Here is a 20548-nt window from a genome sequence, read left to right as displayed (position 1 = left end):
TAGACAAGACAGGAAAGACTGGGACGAGAGACAAGCCACGAGGCAGAACAAAACAGACTCAAGCAGCAAGACAGCAGACAGGAAGACAGACAGAGGGAGACGGGCAGACAGACAGTGACGGATGAGCTCGCAGACATACTGTACAGTACGCAAAGGGGAAGGGGAGGGGTTTGGGTTGTCGGAGAAAAGGAAGGAGGAGGAGGAGGAGGAAGAGGAGGAGGGAATAAGTGGGGGATAGAATAAGGAGACTGTGGTTCTAAATCAAAACAAAACAAAAGAAAAAAAAACCATGGCTCAAAGTGGGTTTGGAGGTCTCACACACTGGGGCTTAAAATTAAGAATCAACTACACCTCCCCTTCTCCCCGCCTTTAACATTGCACCTCCATGCAAATGTAACTTGTGAAGTCTTAGGGTGAGCGGATGTGAGGTGTGTGTAGGGGGTGGGTGAGGACTTAGGGGAAGATTTAGGGGGGAGATTGAGAAAGGCTTCAAGGATAGGTAGCATTCCAAAATACACCGTGTCAATCCAAATGGGATTCATATGATCGTTGCATGGGACACTTTGACTTTTTCCAACAAACTAAGGGCACAAATATCACCTACACACTCTGAGGGGATTTTAACCAGATAACTAACATGTACTGACCTGAGCACTTAAATAATCACTTTTCTGTAATACATGTATCCTGTGAGTTCTGTAATTCACTGTTAATGTCAATTTTGTTACTACCTTGAGCAAGACAAGACCTGACCTTGAGGGCTAAAACTTCATCACTGACCTTTGATAAAATGCTTTTTGTGGTACACAAACTCACACACTGATTTGGCATAACATGTACCAAGAAAAAATAGTCAATAACAGACTCAAAGAGTCCGTCTAAAACATTAATTTCCATGTATTAGAATCAACGTAAAATGCTTTCCTTAGAAGCACACATGGCTTTGATGGAATCTTTTTGAAAAAACCCAGTCAAAGAATCACAAACTGTTCTGCCCTAAACGGACAGTGCAAAAATTAAATTACTGTAATCAATGGGAAGTATGAACGTTTGGTTGAGATAGCATGCGTTGTCTCAATGTGACAGGTGTAATAGGATAGTTAGGAAATCCAAATGGGAAATATTCTTAAAAACATGTTGAACTAGAAAAAAGGCAAAAAAGTCTATAATATAGTTACAGAAATTATATTTCTGCATTCTAATTTGTCAAAAAAAGCCTTACGTAACAACAAAGGTGAAAGGGCAGCCCATTCCTCACACAGACATGCATGGGTGTGACTATGGCATGAGTGACGTACCCAGGTGCACCCCCATCCACTTGGGCAGACACCAGGGAACCAAAAACAATCCAAAAATGTCACCCAAGCCCATCCAAGCATGCCATTCATTCCCAAGTATAGCATTGTTCCAGAAACTCGCACACAAAATGAAATGAAAAAAATAAAACTGGACCGAGCCACTAAAAGAACTAAGTTCAAACAGCATAGACAGTACCAGAGTGCAGCTGTGTTCAACAAAGAGGTACGCATCAATACTATTAGATGTTTTCCAGCTAAGATTTATCTCTGCTTGAATTTTGCTTCCAATCCGAAAGAATGGTAAAAACTAAATAGGGCTAACAAGTTCTGTTTATAGTGGAAATGTCCAATCAAAGTGTGTCTGATGTCTCTTCTCTCCATGGGGCTCAGGTCCGCCAATGGACCGGAAGCGGCTGAGTGAATGAAGTTCCTCCACAGGAAGATTTCTCTGTTCACCTCTGAGTACCTACTGTATCACTGTCAGGGCAATGTGGGAACTACCGTAACACAAGCCACCTGCCAAATTCTGGTAATATTTGGCTATGGCCTGCCAGTAAAATCATGGGATCAATTTAAAAAAAAACATCCTTTCTTAAAGTCTTCCTGGCACTGGGGCACACACAGATGATAGACAGTCTCCTTGTCAACATAACAACCAGTGTATCTGACACATAAATACATTTAATCCTTGGTAACAACAGAAAGTCAAGAGCTCAAGGTCAGTTGTCACATAATACTTATCTTAGGAGAAACAACGATACATCTTTAAACCCAGTAGACACATTGGGAAACAAAATTAACTGTGCCTAAATATCAGGATGGCATGCCAACGTATTACTGCACTATCATTAGCTAGGCCTGTGTGATACAATTGAATGTTCCAGTGGACAGTGTAACTCTGACATACCAATAATCCAGTAAGCCGCAAATGCTGTGTATGTAAGTGTAGTATGCTATCCTAGCCTTAAAACGTAGTGCCAGTGAAACAAAGAAAACAAAGAATCCCAATTGCATGGACAGGCTCCTCATTCACAGAGAGCAGGAGTCCCGCCGGCCCATTTGGAATTGAGAGATAATGAAACAAGCAGATACCTTTCATTTGGACTACTAACAACATATGATCTTGTTTCAAGCCCCAATGTGGAGAGAAAGACAAGTTGCCTTACAGTGGACGAGTTGAAAGCAGTCGAGAGAGAACGCCAGAGTACTGCACTAACTAGTAGTGGGCGGTGTTGTGGAGGGATTGTGCCCAAAAACAGAGGTCAGAAGGTGGACATTATCGGCCATTTTGGTGAGGCAGTTTTTGCTGCCCCAAAATGAAGGGGGAAGCCAAAATAATGTGCAGCCTTTAGTGTCACCTTGAAGCTGAGATTACACCCTCTTGCTGCCTGAGGACACAGGCGCAGTATGGAGATCCTTTAGTCACACTTGCTGGGTGAGGCCTACGGCATTTACATATAAGCCACGGGGGTCGGCCCGTATTAACATACCTTGGCTGCGCCAATGCTAAGCAGTCACTACTGGTGGCTCATCAAAATGGAAATTATAACCTAAAGAAAACTGACAGGAATCATGGCAGGGGTATCTAATAATAGTAAGCAGCAGATTGAGGGGATTTCAGAGTGTAAGACTTTTTTTCTATTGTCTTACAGGTAGATGACAAGCAGCCAAATGGTACCGCAAGCATGTCCCATCACTGTGGTGATCCCTTCAGTGATTATTATCATACAAATTGAGATAGGGAGGGTATTCACATTTTTGCATTAGAATAAAAGGTAATAAAACTTGTTTTTGTACAAAAAATAAATGCATATCAGATGGCAAGAAGATTTTTTTGAAGGGTGGCTTTTAATTTCAGGACTCCTTGAGACAAACATCTAATAGAGTTGGCAGGATTTGGCTTTGGCCGGTGAGAACATAAGGTGTAATCTAGCTTTCTTTCCCAACGTTACACACAAATGCATAGCAGGACATGCAAGCACATTCAAAATCAGGCAGATACCTTTGAAGGAGGGCAAACATGCACATGCACACATCACAGCGCAGTCTTTCTGCATCAGTGTTTTTCTTAGGACTTATAATTTGATAGTAAAACCCAATGAAGACATTGTCAGGCTTTCGTTATTCTCAGTTTCTTACAGTGACATTGTGCTACGCTGTGTGGACACTATTATATTGAGGGCAGCAATGGCAGATTATTGATCAGCGTCTTTCACAGACTAAACTGTTATAATTACTAAGAAAAAGTAATTTGATAGCCAATTGGTGCATAGAGTTGGAATTAAAACCTTAACTTTGGTGGGAGATAACTGCTAGATCTGAAGAGATTATTATTTATTTTTTATAGATACATTTATATGTATGTTTAATGACCTTCCTTAGGGACAAATGATTTGGCTGGTGCGATAGAATGAAATATATCTGCTATACTCAGCATATTCAGAACGGAAAACCCTGACTACCAGTGAATATTCTTCTGAGGGGGTTTCTCTTACTGATATCTCGGGGCTCAGCGAGGCTCATATAAACTCACCTTTGGGGTATAAATGTGTGTGAATAGGTGAATCAGATGCAAATTGTAAAGCGCTTTGTCCGGTTTAACAGCGCTATGTCAGTGCAATCTGTTTGGCATTTAAAGTCTTGACAAATAAAAAGCTCAGGAGTTAGTCACGAATGGCAAAAAAAAAAATCTAATTATCTCGCTGGCTAATTACGGTGTCCTGTTTTAGTTTCAGAATCAGCATTACTTTAGTCACATCAAGCTAAAAATTAATTATCTCCTCTAGGAGTGTGTGTGTGTGTTTACACACAAGGGAAGGAGGTATTTTGAATAATAAATTATAATTTGAGTGTCATGATTGCGAGGGAATGCAAACAGCAGTCACTCAACGAAACCAATCACATCTAGCTGTCGCCATTTGAAAATAAAAGTATCTTTGAGCTCTTGCTAAGCAACAATAAATGTGATGTTGAGGTCAATATATTGTTATTGATCCAAATGACACTGTAAATGGTATCCCTTAATGGCTGCCTGAAATCCCCATGGAACCCAATCAGGTCTATTTTTTTCAGTAATGGATCGCAATAAACAAGATGACAGGAACACTGGCTGTATACACACTAATTATTTCATTCGGCATTTGCATTGGCACTCCGAGAGTCAAGAAGCTGAGCAGCATCATTGTGAAAAAGAAACACAACTCTCACAGACAAATTAACCACAAAAGACAAACATCTTTAACAGAAAGTAAGTTCCAGAAAAGAACTGAAACAAAAAGAAACACACACAAACACAATACCATATCCACAACACAAAAACTTAAACTAAATAAAGGAAAGCCCCAAAAATCAGGTTGTATCAGGGAAAACACTTGTTGAGAAATCAAAGGAAGAGAAGGAAACAATTAAACAAAACACAGGGAATGCATAAAGAAAAAGACCAACACGGCCAAAGGGATTCTGTTCAGGCATGCAAGCGCAGTTACATTCTCCCATCATGCATCAGGTTCTGTTATTTACACGTGCTGGGATTTCATGACACATGCAAGAAAGCCTGTGCAGAAGCAATACCAAAGGATGCAAAACGAGAAAAGGCCCCACAATGCAAACATAAAAGTAAATTAACAAGACCCGAGCTAATCGGGTTTGCTTTCATCATTTCTTCCTTGGAAATAAAGATACATTTCTTCCATAATCATTTAGCAGTTTGGATTAACTAATTAGTATTGCTTCAAATTAGTAATGAATCGAGCTCTGTAATAGGCAAATACAGCTAAAATTTGTCAACATGTTGATTTTTTTTTTTTCAAATGCGGGTTAAAAAAAGTAAAAAAGAAAAAACACACCAACCTTCTCGAAGCTCTGAGGGATGTAAAGGGGTTGATGCAGAACACAATGACATGAGGAGAAGAGAAAAATAGGGGAAACACAGAGAGAGTAAAAAAAGCCACCTCAAGGTGTTTAGCTGCAGCTACATTTCCCTCTTCTTTAATCCTTTTTTCCTCCTTTTCCCTTGTCCCTGTTATCAGTGATACCCGTCTTCAAAGTACACTTGCTTGCCCCCCCCCTCCCCACCACCCTTAAATAAACTTTGAACCAAAACAATTAGATACACCCCAGTGGCCGCACTGTTGTCTGGTAAGAAAAAAATAGTGAGCGCCATTAGAGTCAAATCAAGTGTACCATACTCATAATTTAAAATTTCACAAGCTCCTTATAGCCACAAGGAGAGGCTCCTGTGGTGGCTGTACTTGCTTTTGTTAGAGAAGAAAACCAAATAAAGAGAAAATAAAGAAAAACTAATGAGAGATAGAAAAGAAAAAAAGACACAGTTTGGGCTGAAATTAGCAGCTGCAGTTCAAGACAGAGACAGTAAATGTTGTTAGAAGCCAATCAGAAGCACAGTAATTACAGTATGGTTTCTGTTTGGGAAGTAGGCTCAATCTTCCTGGATACGGCATGCCCCAGATACAATTTAGGATTGTTATTATGTTTCTGAATGTTGATCTCTACCACAGCTGCTAATCTCGAGTGCATTTCGCTTTGTGAACAAAACATAGTCAACATCAAGTATCAGAATTGATTGACAAAAGTTAACTGAAAACAGACAAAGGTCGACACCATCAAGCAATAACAAGTGTGTTACATAGTGCGAAAGTAACTGACTAAATACGACCCTTGTGTGGCCTGTTAAAAGCATGCTGATGGAGCCAGTGTTCATGGAGATCGCATGAATTGCTGGAAATGATATTGGGGTATATCTGTGTGGTTTTGACCAAAGGAACTATTAAATATCCCAGTGCTGTGTCAACAATGTGTTCCCATTATCGCTATTTAATGATTCCTGTAGATCTCTTGACTGTAATGAACCTGTTAAATCCCACAGTGCAGTACGTAACAGAAGTGGATAGCTACTTGACATTAAGTGTCACTGCCTCACAGTGGAGACGGCATGAGTCTGCAGGATGAATGCTGGCAAGAAGACGCACTAATCTTGAAAACCATTTTTTACCTTCTACAGTTAAGAGTTGAATTTTTCTTCCTTATGCTGCTACTTCACAGGGTATGATAATAGCAATAATAATGAAAAAGCAGCTTCCTGACCCATTTTATAATGTCAGGGTAATGCATAATTTATTGGGAACAAAGTTATTTGGTACACAGCAGAGGGAACAAACTGAGTAGATACCGAGGCATCTTTATTTAATATGCACAATATAAATAATACATGTCGAAAATGCATCTGCTTCAATTGATCAGAGCTCCCTCAACAGGGATTCATTGTCATTTAGCATTAGTGGTAGAGGGTAGGCCTTTGTCTTCATTGCATGTTTCCTATGAAACTCAACATTCTCTGTGACTGATTGTTTTTCATATCTTCACTTTGCTGGAACATGCCAGCCTAAATTACTGCTGACTGTAAAAGGCTTTAAAGATAATACCCCAGAGCAGAAACAAGGGAGTACTATGGATTTATGCTCCAGAACACCATGAAGAAAAAGTAGAGGAAGTGCACTATTTATAATCTCTGCAACGGAGCATTTTTTTATGTAATACAGAGCAACTGACTGGGTGACTCCTTTTCTATTAATTCACCACAAGGAAAATCCTGTTACCCCCCCAAACTGCAGAAGGAAAAGGAGTTTAGATTTTGATTGGTAGGCATTAATACCTCGCCACCCAATCAAAATCAAGACTTACCGTTGTGTTCCTGTACCTGAAAAATGCTAATCAAAAAGAAGTCCTTTCTGACTCTTTTTGGGTTCCATAACTTTGGCGGAGACATTTTATCGGGCACACAATTACAGGTAGAAGGCGTCTTACAACTGATAGTAAAAGACATACGGCTTGTTGTGCTACACATTTCCTTCCAAGCGAGAAGGGGAGGGCATTCAAAGAAAAAATGGAGCATAACATCATAACAGAGAACAAAATTAGTTGGTCAATTATAGTTTTACATTTGGAAGTTTCAGTGCAAATGAAATTACATTTGTGGGCAGGCAATACTATCAATGCTAAAAGATGTATATTACTCGGGTAATACTGTTTTGCAAAACACATTTTGTGCAAATACAGCTGTGCTAGAATGGAAGCAATTATCATTTGTTAGGCTCAACAGTAATGCCACTTAAAGCTGAGCTGCACTGTTCAGACATTTAAGCTAGAATGGGTGAATGCTTTTATTTTTTTGGCCTGGCTCTGAGGCCGGGTTGCTCCCTACCTCGCACATAAAGGTTTGCAGGGGATGAGTAGCGTACGCCTTCCACATTAGACGCCACGCACTCATACTTCCCCTGGTCTGTCTCCTCGCTGTTCTCAATCTGCAAGGCACCTGGTGAATCACAATTTACAACAAAAACAAGAGGGGAGGGGGGGAAAGAGAACAAGAGAGAAAGAAAGACAGCAGGGAGCATATGATTAGTTGACTTGTCAATAACAGTGCATGAACGAGTCATACAATCTTCTTAATGCAGGGTATCTTGAATTTCTCAGGACTGTTTATCTCTCCAGCCTCAGTCATGCCCAGATAAAAGGAGGAGAAAATAAATAAAAAAAAAGGTGGAATGAATCAGACACACTAGGTTTGTGGCTATGCTGGTGTATGCAACTCATGTAAGATATAAGATCTCTTTTAAAAAGCCATGAGGACAAAGTAATGTGTGATGAAAGGTAATGGAGAAGGGTGTTGAGATCGGTCTGTAAACTGAGTGAGACTAACAAATCGCCCTTTGCGTAGCACTCCCCAAGGGAGTGTCTGTCTGTGTTGGGGGAAAAGGGGTCATGGGAAAATACCTAGACATGTAGTTCATGTACAAATTAACACTGGCATGGTGCATAATGCAGCAGCTCAGCCCCACTATATATTAACCACTCAAAGCATTAGAAAATGTGTGATAAATCATGGGAATAAAGATGCATCTAAGTCTCACATTACATATGATGAACATATAGGAAGAGAGAAATTAAAAGTACATCCACATGAAATCATATACTGGCCACCATTGTCATTGGGTTTTCCAATCATTTGTATTGTCTTTTACTTGTAATTCATGTTTTATTTTAATTACTCTTCATTTCTTTCACAAATTGTTATATTTTAGGGAATAAAGCTTTATTTGAACTCCTTAGGGCATTGTGTTTCAAACTGACCAAATAAATCCTCAGGTGTTAGATTTTGTCACTTATATGTTGCAAAGAAACTCAACCTAAATGCATGGCAATGGCATAGAAAAAGGGGCTTGGGGGACTGAGGAGGGAGGTGAAACAACGGGCGTCAGATCATTCCTCGTTACAGCGCTGTTGACGGCACTTCCTGATGGTATCATTAGGGCTTCTGGCTGGCTCAGCAGACAGATTGCAGCCCAGGCCTCCCTGACAAACACAGCACCATCGCTCGTTAGCATTTAGCCAGGAAACATCAATACGCCAGCCGCTGCCCAGGATACTTTGTAATATAAAATAACCTACTCCATCACATCTGCAAGAGGAGGGAACACAATGTTGTACAGAGCTACTATTCTGGAACATTGGTCTAATAACACTTTTCGGCTCTGCCACAAATGAGACCATTGATTCTGTTTAATTATAAAGATTAGTCACGCTTCCACCTTGGCCACGGCCTAGTACTCTTAGAATAGTGTACAGCTTGGAGTCAATAAATAGATATCTACTGTTGGGGAACGAAAAAATACCTGAAGCTACAACAATCTATACTCTATTTTTTTATATTCTCTTCATTTCCCTCAACAGCTCAAATCATCCCCAACCCCCAGTGGGAGCTGTTTCTGGCACATAGCTTATAAACCAAATGAAAATGTCTACCTGCAGAGTGCAGGTGGTGGAGTCTTTGCTCTGTGTTTATGCAGGGAATCTGATTTGGATGTGTTTGATGTGCGCTTGGAAAAGCAAATGCCAGCCTAGTGGCAGGTGGCTTGGAATGTGCTCAGAAGCCTACTGCCTCAACACGAGGGAGACCATAAAGTAAGGACTGTGTGAAGTTCAAATCCAGGTGGACGGTTCCAGAAAGCTCTGCCAATGGCTCGTCAGCCTCGGCCCCTGTGCTGAATTATAAAATCTTTAGTTAAGTTGATGCAAAAATGCTTCAAAAAAAATAATGTTGAAGGGCGTTTGTTGACTGTTACCAAACAGTCAAATCAGAAGAAATATTCTATATTTCATATAGTTTTTTAGTGTGTGCCAACTGTTGAAAAGTCTGAAGGTCCAAATGCTTCCAACGAATACAAATGTCTTTATTTAAAAAAAATGATCAACACGTCATTTGAAGGTCAACTAAACACAACCTCCAACATGCAGAGGGTGACAGAAAATGAGCCAAACAAAATTAATTGAGAGCCAATTAAAACAAACATTGGCTGGAGGGGAGGGAGAGAGAGACATAGAAAGAGAGAGAGAGAGAGAGAGAAAGCAATTGAAAAAAATAGTGTTTGAGGGGATGAAGGGAGTATCATCTGTTCCTTTCCATCTTTGGTTGAGAAGGCTCCTCGCTAGGTGGCATTATCTATTGTTTCCAAGCCCCTACTGGCTTCATTACATATTCTAGCTATTATTCAGTGGAGCTGTGAAGAACACATAAAGACTCCTTCCGCTGGCGGAACACAGAGAGAGGGAGAATAATTGACGTAGGAAAACAGCGAGGAAGAAAAAGGAAGGGCGGAGAAGCAAGGAGAGATAGGAGGGGGAGAGCCAAAGGAAGAAAGATATATAGAGGAACACAGAAGAGGAGGAATCAACATTATTATTTATACATAATATTCCTAATTTCTGTCTTAAACTTGTCATTATCATTCTGTTGCAAAATTAAAATTCTAAGTTTGATTCTTGTACGTAGACTGACATCATTCTTACCCTTGTGAAAATATGGGACACAATACAATACAAATCGATACAATACAATCTGTGTGAACACATGTTTGATGAAGGAAGCCCAGAATGAGAGGGACAGAAAAGATAAGATAGAGAGAGAGCAAAAGAAAAATCACAACTTCATTCTATTTTGAGAGGCTTTATGCTCCTCTCTGTCAGATTCACACATAGTGGAGAGGCAATATCCCACTGGTGTTACATGTGCTGTTCCACACTGTGTGAGTTGCATTTCTCTTCTGTCCACTTCGACATTTCCGCTCTTCTCATATATCTTCCTCTAGTCCGAGCTTTGTCTTTTGATGACCTCAGAGAAGTTAACTTAAATGAATCTATCCTATTAATCCTATAGTGCACAACTATTTGATATTAATAAACGTTCGTTACAGTCCACCCATTGCCAAATGAGTTGATACAAAGCTAATAAAGCCTATCAGCTCCACATATCTTTCTCTGTATTTCCCAGTATATACAGCTATGTTTACGAAATAGTGTAGTCCCTCATGCATTTTTAGGTGACCAGGCAGTCAATTTAAAGCCAGATAATGTTAGAATTTAAAGACAACAGACCTCTAAGAGCTTTTAAGATACAGTATAAATCCAAGCGGAACCTCTTTAATGATCCATCTCAAGCTGCAGAAAACACGTGTATGTGTGCACCCAAAACAAACTCCCCTTTTCAAAACCCTAGTCACCAGTTCCTTTGTGTGTGTTTTTTTATTTTAATATGACTGCACTCTCTGTGTTTTGCATAATTGCGCTCAGTCTACCATGTTAGCCTGTGGCTCATCAGAGCGCGAGTGGCCATTGGAATCTTTGTTTTTATCAGGTAAAGAGGAAACAAAAGGGATGAAATGAATGCTATAAACTATTTTTTCACCAGCACAATAAAAACCACATACTCAGTCCGTTCAAACATGAGGCATTTGCTGATAAAGACTTGCCTAGCGACAAACTGTGTTGCTCACAAAATGGCCTGACTGTGCTTAATAAGTGAATACCATAAGGGGCCTAATGGCATGTCTTCCCTGTCTTTAGCTATGAAGACTTATCAAAAACATAAACCAACGAAAAAGTTTTTTTCAGATTTCATTTAAAAACATGAAAAACAGTTCATAAGAGTTGACTGCTCTGTTTGCCAAGATATGGCATGATCAATAAAAAGCATGGCTCATTTTAAATTTTATATCAGCACAGTGTCAACTGATTGTTTAAGACAGAAAACCAAAACAAATGTGCTTAACTGTGGGTTCAAATGCATGATACTAAAATGCCAGCAACCAAATGTTATTACATTACAATGTAAGTATTTAATTTCAACTGCTAGATTGACCTGCAATTACTGAGTAAGTACTACTTTACTTTCTACTTAATCTGTCTCAAGGACAATTTAAAAACTACAAATGAATGTTTAAAGACATTATGTAATCAGCCCGGTTAGTGCCGCCCCTGGTAAGTAATAATTTATGTTTTTCTGGGTCAGAGGAGAAAGGACTGGTGCCATTTCTTTCTTTGTGTCCTGCTCCATGATGTATGATCCACCACTAGGATCCCAAAGAAGATTAAAAAGTGACTACAGTTGAGGCAAATAAAATCCCTGTTAATAATGACTTCACTTCCATGTGGACTAATTAGTCTCCATTTCAGTCAAAGTGACCCTCCCTGCTCACCAACACGCACAACCTCCAATCTCCACTGCTACCCACTCCTGGCTATCTTGCAGGTTGTTCACTGCCTTCATCTATTCCATAAAGAAGACTGTAATGGGCAGTGGGTTTGGGACATTTGTCCCAGCCGTGACAGCTGCCCTGGTTAACAGCGCTGTGTGCCGCAGGCTGACCTGATGAGAAGCATTGAGGTGCCAAGGTGTGATAACAAAGAAGACTGCCTGGGAAGAGTTCAACAAATACGTGTTTTTGAAGGCCAATTCAGATTCTGGAGCAGACATTTTTGTACCAAAGGTGTTCAATGCGGTTAGTTAGTGCAGTATTTTTCAGCACTATAAAAAGTCATCATTTTCTTTCCAAAATGAAGCGAAACTGAGATGTCTTACTATGTTTAAACAATACAAGTTTTTTTTCAGATTGTCAATGCCCTCTCTGTAGCTGTAGACAAGCAGGAAATATTTCAGAAAATGTCTAATTCTTAAACCAAAAACCATGAATATTGACAAATCCGTATTTAGTTCTGGTTTTAGAGGGCAAAAAGAGTGGGGGACACCTGATAAAAGACAACGATGAGGTGGAAAGAGTCGCATATCTGAGAGGTGCGGTGTGCAATAGGGAGAGAGAGAACAAAAAAATCAGAGAGGTTTAAGAGGAAGAGTTGAAGAGACAGACAACATAAAAAAAACAGAAGGACAGATGAGGGGATAAAAGAAAGGCATGGAGGGGCAAGCATGGATGATTAATTTCAGAAAGTGCCTAAAGCTGTGGTCTACCCACCCCCGTTGATGCTTTATAGCAGCTTTGCCATGTGTACCCCCCCCCAGTCCCATTTGTGTAATTCAATTAGTGTGCTCCAGCGGGCCTTGATTGATTTGTTTAGGCGATCAACAAAATGGCTGGCCAAATCTCACTCTCTTTCCCTCCCTCTTCCTCTATCTGCAGCCCACTCAGGCCTGCCTGTGGCACACTGTTCATTTCATCATTTTATCTCTCATTTTCAGTTCATATCTTTCATTAGTCTCTCATTTGTCATCTCCTCTGCTGTCGTTTCCTCATGATCCTGAAATCCCAAAGCTGCTCACTTAAGCCCCACTACAGTGCAATTAAAACCCCAAATTAGCACCACATTGTATGAGTGGATAGACAGACACTCAAAATATTAACATTTCCATCCATGAATCAAACTCACTGACGTGCACAGAAGAACGCAGGATACAATACTTTAAAAGGGAACTCTGCAGATTTTTTTTTGCTTAATTTACCTTAACTGAACAGCTTCAGAGCCATTGGAATGATTATATGACTTTTGTTTGAGTTCATCTCGCTTCCCCCTAGCACATGTGAGCGGAAAAAAACACCCTTGCAACTTTTTGCTAGTGATTTGCCGGACTCTGTGTCAGGAAGTATCATGTCTTATCAGGTCTCGCGACGTAACGAATTGCTTCACGGCACTCCACTAGCGATGGAGTTTTTCAGAGTTGTTCACACTATCGTCATGGCTGAGCCGGCAAAAAAGAAGCAGAAAGCTAGGAAAGCATTGTCGGAGGAACAGAGTACGAGGACACTGTTGATTGACTGAGCGAGGAGTCAGACACAAGTAACCATTGGAGCTGCCAAATATCTATTCTGAAGCTGTAGGGGAAGCTCTATAGAGAAACCAGTGAGCAAAAAAAAAGAGAAAATAGTGAAGAAATGTCAAAAACTGCATAGCGCCTCTTTAAAGCAACACCAAAGTCCTTGTCCTCTTTGGTCCCCCTACAGGTTGGAAGTGGAATTCTCATATGAACTACAGATCCACTACCCTATAAGGAAAACTTGCAAATGCAGAAGTGCCGTTCACCCAAATATGAGTTGATGAACCACTCAATCATTTGGAAACATTATTTTAAGGCACAAATAATCTTTGGCGTTAATTTAAGCGCAATTTATGATTAAGGAGGAATTATTATATACAAAAAGATTTAGATTCACTATCATATAGCCATTCAAATGACTGTTCAGTCATGCACTTTTAAATTGAAAATATTGTCAGGCCGAAACTGTCCTGGTAAGTACAACGCAGCTGAAGTAACAGCAAGCAAACTGGTGTTTAAACGTTTCACACCATCTATTTATTTCCACATCATAATTATCACATCATGTATAAAGTAGCATCCCACTTCACTAGTGTATTTACAGTGGTGCTACAGTGGTGCTACAGCACTTCAGCAGGGTTCCATACAACAATTTTTAAGTGTTGTTGTTAAATTGTTAAACATCTCTTGCAACTAGAGAGGGCGTCAATGTGTGGACATTTCACATTTCAGTTATGAACCCACAGTTTTAATAATCACACAATGAAGAAGACAGCCAGTTTGGACATGCGGCAGCCAAGTATAGAAATGCCCTTATCTCTCTGTCTCCCTTTCCTTCTGTCTGTATCCTGTCACTCGGGCATGCTCTGCCGCCACCCCAAGGTCATTATACTGTGATCGCACCAGCGTGGGGCCCCACGTGTGACGCCATTGTTGTTGATGCCCATCTGGTGGCTTGTAACGCTCTCATGAAATCAGTAATGAAGCAGGTAGGGAGTCAAGCTACTTTTCTACCTATTGCTTACTTCTAGGCCAGCACCTGGGGGGCTTTGTATGAAAGCAAAATAAATGTAGATTTTACCTTTTAGGGAATCAGCTCTCACATGGGAAACCATGACGCTACTTTGAGTGACACACATTGTAACTTCTCTGAGATTGACAACTCCTCTACTCTGAAATACTCTCTGTGCTCTACATTATATTAGACTACTTTTTATGTTCAAACCAATTTAAGCTTTTGTAGCCTCCAGACACTCACAGCTAACGTTTGTGTTAACGGTTCGGATTGTCGCATGCTAGTAATAAAAGTCGTCAAATGGTTCAGAATGCTGAAGTTATCTCAACAAAAAACAGAAAGTTTGTCCATCTTACACCAATTCGAGCTTACACTCTAAACCCTTCATTGGTTTTGTCAGATAAAACAGATCAGGTGCTTCTGATCACTTACAAATATAAGATTCTAAATGGGCACGTCCCTTTTTACCTGTTTGATATCCCAAAAATCTGTCACAAGCTCTCCGCTCTGTTCACAAAGTTAAAAAGAAGTCAGCAGGCTGCAGGCCATTTCCATAACCCTGCTGCCTTCAGTCCAACTCTTTTGAGACTTTTAAGTTCAAATTTAAAACTGATCTTTTTGCCTTAACTTTCAATTGTTTTTTTCTTCATACCTATTACAATTATCCTTCTAGCAGCTCAGTCTTAATTAATCTATAAAGCTAGAACTTATGTGTCATGCTGTTTCTGCCAACGTGAATACTTTTTGAAAGACACAGTAGCTCGCTCTGTTTGTTTGTTGCCCTACAAGCAGAGGTCCATATAATCTTTCTCTCCTCCCTGACTCACTCTCACGAGTTTCTCCTCCATGTTCTCTTTTCCACTCAGGCATCTCTGTACTGGACCAATGGCTGTCCTAGGACCTCTATCACTCCACTGGCTGACGTTGCCTCAATCCAGGAGATTCAGCCTCTCCTCCTGTCTCTAACTCTGCTGTGTGCATGTTGTCTTGACTTTTCTCCTATCTGTGTGAAGGAATAGCTCTTCCTAGAGTCTAAGGACAGAGGGTGTTGTATGCTGTACAGATTGTAAAACCCCTTGAGGCAAAGTTGTGAAATCTGGCTATATAAATAAAATTGACGTATAATGACTTAGCAATAGGACAAGTGGTGTCCAACCTAAAGAAAGGATTTCATGAAAGCATACTATTCTGTAGTGGAACAGTCAACGTAAAATACATCATATAGATGTCTGCATTAGGGTGGAAATGCACCTTGGCAAACAAACAAATTTGTATCATTCTCAAATACTCTGATCTCAATTACATTTGCATCTCATTCAAGATCCTAGGCTATTAGTTTTCTCTTTACATAAGTCAGTGTTGGCATGCGGTAATGTTGTAGGGAGAAATCGCCTTTTTCAGGATTATCCTATTATGCAAATGCAGAGTTCATAAGTAATGCCTGCTTTTGTTCGCCACAATATGATTTATGAGACTTTCTTATTCAAACAAAGCAGAGCAGGGAGGGCTGGGTTTGGCTATGTTGGTCATGTGTGGTTCCAAGGCGTGAAGGGTCTGAATTCTGTCTTAAACATCAGATGTTCTTGAATGTGTTTGAAAACATGCTACTGTGTTGAGATTCAAGTGATGTATTAAATGGTTGATGAGGGTGAAACATATTCTTACAGTAGGCGCTCTTTCATCACATGAATCACCCTCTTGCTGTACCAAACAGTAATCAATGAAATAAAAGCACTCATCTTGTCCCCATGAATACAGGGACATACATGGCAAACTGATATTTACTTACCTGCTCAGTCTATGGAACAAAAGCATTTTACAACAAACATTGGAATCAACAATCATACTGAATCAACTGGGAGATAACGCTTCAGCAACAAAGCCTGGTGGATAATTACAAGTGAAAGTTATATTGTCCAGGGAAATGTGAAAAAAATGAGGGGACAGGACGAATTATTTGACAAAGCTATTGTATAATTCACTGCTTTACCTCTGTGTCATTCCCTTCCCATCTTGATATCCTTCTCATCCGTTGACATTATGAGAACTGGTTGTGGTATGGTAAAATGATGTATATGCAGCAACCTCGTTAGTTTTGCCTTCATAAATTGCTAATAATAGGTAGGAAAAGAAGTATCTCCAGCGTGGGCTCATGAAACTGATATGGATGCATCACCTTACAGAATGTGGCTATTGCTCTGGTGGCAGATGGAAGGATGAAGATGATATCACAGCAGAGAAGGAAGAAAGGTGGTTTCTAAGATTTTGTTTAACAGTTAACAGTAATCAATAGCTTGGCCTTACCATCAAATTAGGCCACTATCCCCCACTGTGCAACTTCCCATCACCAATCCCCCACCCTCTAGCCCCAGGTCCATGTCCAAACAATTTAAATGTCAGAGGCACAAAGCAAACAAACCGCGTAGTAACCCCTCTGCTTTCAACCTTCTCAATCCTGTCTCATAACAAGTTGGCAACTACAATTTGAAATGCTCCTGAGTCACTGAGACACTGATGATGTGGAGGACATAGTATGATGGCACCAACACAGAACACCCACAGAGGTGGAAGAGCTACACATTAATGATGACATGGGACATGAGAGAAACCTTGTGTACACAGAACACAGAACCCAAACACAGATGACATATTAATGTTCGTAGAAATAGAGAAGTTTTGTTATTTTTTTAAGAGGAAAAGCCCACATGATTAGTCAGTTGAGTGGAGAGTTAGAAGCGGTTATGTCTGGTTTAATGTAAGTTAAAGTCTTTTTTCCCTTTTTTTCATTGTGTTAAACATCTTACCTCGAATTGGGGTACCCTCTGGAGGAGACACAAAAACGAAGACACAACATCAGTTTAGTTCAGTGTTAAAGTTAGTAATAGTTAGAGGAGTTATTTGGGTTGGAAGGTGGATCATTGGAACTAGATTATCAAACCATCAGGTAATCTCTTACATGGCTTTCATAGATAGGTACATTTTTTATGGTAACCTCTCATTGCTGGTATCACAAAGGAATGGGGAGCTTTATATGACTCGCACAAACTTTATTGATTGATTGTTTTCTTGATTTCCCCCTCCTTGCTTCAGACATATTAAGACAGAAAAACACAATACTTAATTGGCAGAACTGAAGAACCTCAAGTTTGACCATGGCCGAAACTCAGGGTGAAAATGCAGAACAAGAGAGGTTTGACCTGGAGTAGATCATTCCAGTTGCAAATGCTTTTAGCCAGGCAACTGACCTTGAATAATAGCTCATTAAAATATGCTTGGGTCGCAACTCTTTTATACCAGGTATCTACATTAGTATGGAATAAACTTGCTGAGGGAGGAATGGCATCTCCACTGAACTAGAATTTCATGCTGTACCTTCAGGCAACCTGGCAAGCTAAATCAAACAGATTGAAGTTCTTATTTATCCTACATGTTGTAAACCTGCTGGACAGATAGACTCTTCACCTCAAGCTTCATCCCTCCCCCCCAGTCATTCCATCTCTTGACTCTTTCCATTGTTTCATTTAACTGAGAGTTGTATGGTTCCCTATTCTTTGTTTATTTTGTCTGTATTGTGTTACATGCCTGACTGCAAGCCAAATGTCCCATTAGGGACAATAAAATGTTGAGCTTGTCCAGTCAATGGCTAGTGGGCTTTTAAACGTTGCCTGAGTTGTTGCTGTGATGTGAAATGCATCCCTTATATGCAGAGCTTTGGGTGTGGGTAGGGGAGCCTGCCTAACTCAACCTTCTCTCTGCCAAGCATTTAACTGTTCTTCCGCTCTTGGCTTTTTTTCTCCTCGTTCTTTGTTTTCGAACTGTTTTTCCTAACTCCGTTTTCTTTATCTGCTTCTCCATTCCTCTCTCTCTTTCTTCCTATTTATGCGTTTTTTGTATGTCTCAGTCTTTCCCACAGTTTCCTCCCTCCAGCCTTTTTTAAAGTCTCCCTGTCTAAGTCTAAGGATGACTCATGGCTACAATGTGCCCTTGGCCATCCCTTGAGAGTGCCAGCAGGGCGGTGCCAAGCCAGGGGGGGGGTGCCCTACTTAGCATAGATTGCTTGCAGGCACAGCCCAGAGGGTCAAGGGTATGTACAGCCCGGTCCCTCCGCTCCCACTTTAGGGAGACTTATTTGCAGAGAGAAAGGATGACATCCCGGGTTAGCCGTCTGCCAATCTCCTCACCAATACCTCTCACAGTTAAAAAAAAAATCAAATCAAGACAACCTGGAGTTTAAGATGCAAGATGGTGCCAGTAGTATTTCCATATCCTTTACAGTACATTAACGGGTGGGGGTAGCTGGGCAGTGGGATGACATTTTCAATACCTTCTGACTGGATTGTTATTGCAGCTTTGCATTCAGAGGCGTCCTTTGTGATACCAGCAGGTGGGAGGCAATCGCTGAGTTTGAAGTTCTGCCTGGTTTGCAATGCAGCAATGATAGTTGGTTTACTTTCCTTTCTTTAGACTTGCTGTACACTGTGTTGCACTGTGCTTATGTATACATCGTAAATTATATCAAGAATTGTACACCATTAAATACAAATGTGTAAGATGTATACAAAAGCAGTTGCAGTAGATGACACAGTAGATGTTATTATACTGTATGTTCATATTCTGAATGTGTACATATGCTGCAATTAACCATACTGTATTTTAAACTGATTTACTTATTGATTGTCATTTTTCTTAACTATTTCTTACTTGTAAGGTTTTTTTGTAGTGTGTAAACCCACTCTAAAAGATAAGCTTCCTTAATTGTCTATAAACAGTACGCTAAATGCATATATTTGCCCCAGATGTATTCACAGAGGAGTCATTGAAAAACCAGGCAAAACAACAGTGACATTTTAATTATTTCTGCATTGATTTTAGAGACCACATAATAACAGATAATCACAAGACACAGGACAACAGGGCTCTGGGAAGGTTACATTGTTATAGAGTTAGAGTTTGATTAGAGGCTGCAGAAGCTGTTGGTTTATTTTGCTTTAGCTGTGGTGAAATTTTAGTTGGGGGTTAAGGGGTTACTAGTTAATGGTTAGGTGAGGTTAAGGTCAAAGTTAGGTTAAGGTTAGGATAAGGTTAATAAAGCAGGTTTGTAAAGGAGAAGGCCATCACATGTGGACTTTATAAAGGAATGAGCAAGAAAAGAGGGACAGAAAAAGAGAGGAAAGCCATTAGGAGGATGAGAGATAATAGATAGAGGTTGGTAAAAGAAAATGGTTCCACAAAATAACAATATAGAAACTGAAAAGGAAATAGGTGCCCTAGGTCACTGGAACTATTTGAATAATAAAGCAGCATTAAGAAATACAAATACAATTTTGCCAAAGACCTAACCAGGCCGGCTGGGTCTGGAGTGTCCGGCAGCCTGTATTCAATTACAATGTCAAATCCACCTGTACTATATGAGCGTGCCACCTGATGGCCATAAGCTCCCCTTCTAAGCTTTGGTCAGCCAGAGGTTGATCAGCTTAGGGTGACGATGACCTACATATACGTCAACAGGCTGCTGACCTCCTCGCATTAACGAATGCGGCATTATTCGCTGCACAGAACACCCCAGCTGTTTTGTGAAACAACCCTCTGAATATATTAAAAAATATTATTGAAGTATGTTGTTTGTCCAAAGGCAATCTGGCCCGAGATTTTGTCCATCTGCATGTGAGGCGGATGGTGTTGCGTGATCGGCCGAGTGTCAAAGTCTGACCACCCTCCAGAGGGCGTCTGGCTGACCTTCTCATAAACGCAGACACCCGTCTGGGATCCTGGTGGTGTCACAGCAGGTTGCAGGGAAAACCTGGCTGTTGTTACCACATCTGCAGAGCTCTGAGCCACACCCTGCAGAGAAGCTTTGATGCCAACAAATGTGAGCATTTTCTTGCACATTTCAGATAAAGTGCAATTTATTTCAGCATTATTCACATTGGAATGTGCATACATCTGTGTAAATGTAAGGGAGCCATTCAATGTCAGGTCATGATTTTAAACGTTTATTTTACAAAGGACCTTAATCTTTCTGAATAAGCACTCTTCCCAATCCTCTCACTGTTTCTCCGGCCTCCCGTTAATCTGTTCTGGCCGACAAGGCCAACAAGGGCCTGGGGTCTGTAG

The 20548-nt window shown here is 40.4% G+C and overlaps 1 protein-coding gene across 18 annotated transcripts in view; it reads right to left on the bottom strand.

The window, feature by feature from the left end:
- ptprsa (protein tyrosine phosphatase receptor type Sa) overlaps nt 1-20548 on the bottom strand; it is a 230675-nt gene that overhangs the window by 64159 nt on the left and 145968 nt on the right. For 8 of the 18 annotated variants that reach the window (XM_034882191.1, XM_034882194.1, XM_034882196.1 and 5 more), the window contains 3 exons: nt 17239-17256; nt 7519-7629; nt 5148-5159 (listed from right to left, as the gene is read on the bottom strand). In XM_034882191.1, coding sequence (XP_034738082.1) covers nt 5148-5159; nt 7519-7629; nt 17239-17256 — 141 coding nt within the window. The remainder of the gene's footprint in view (nt 1-5147; nt 5160-7518; nt 7630-17238; nt 17257-20548) is intronic. The other 10 variants (XM_034882197.1, XM_034882200.1, XM_034882207.1 and 7 more) reach the window with 3 other exon arrangements.

This window comes from Etheostoma cragini, chromosome 9 (assembly GCF_013103735.1).
Source record: "Etheostoma cragini isolate CJK2018 chromosome 9, CSU_Ecrag_1.0, whole genome shotgun sequence".
Classification (NCBI taxonomy): domain Eukaryota; kingdom Metazoa; phylum Chordata; class Actinopteri; order Perciformes; family Percidae; genus Etheostoma; species Etheostoma cragini.
Note: the sequence above shows the minus strand (reverse complement) of the source record. Positions and strands in the feature narration are given on the sequence as shown.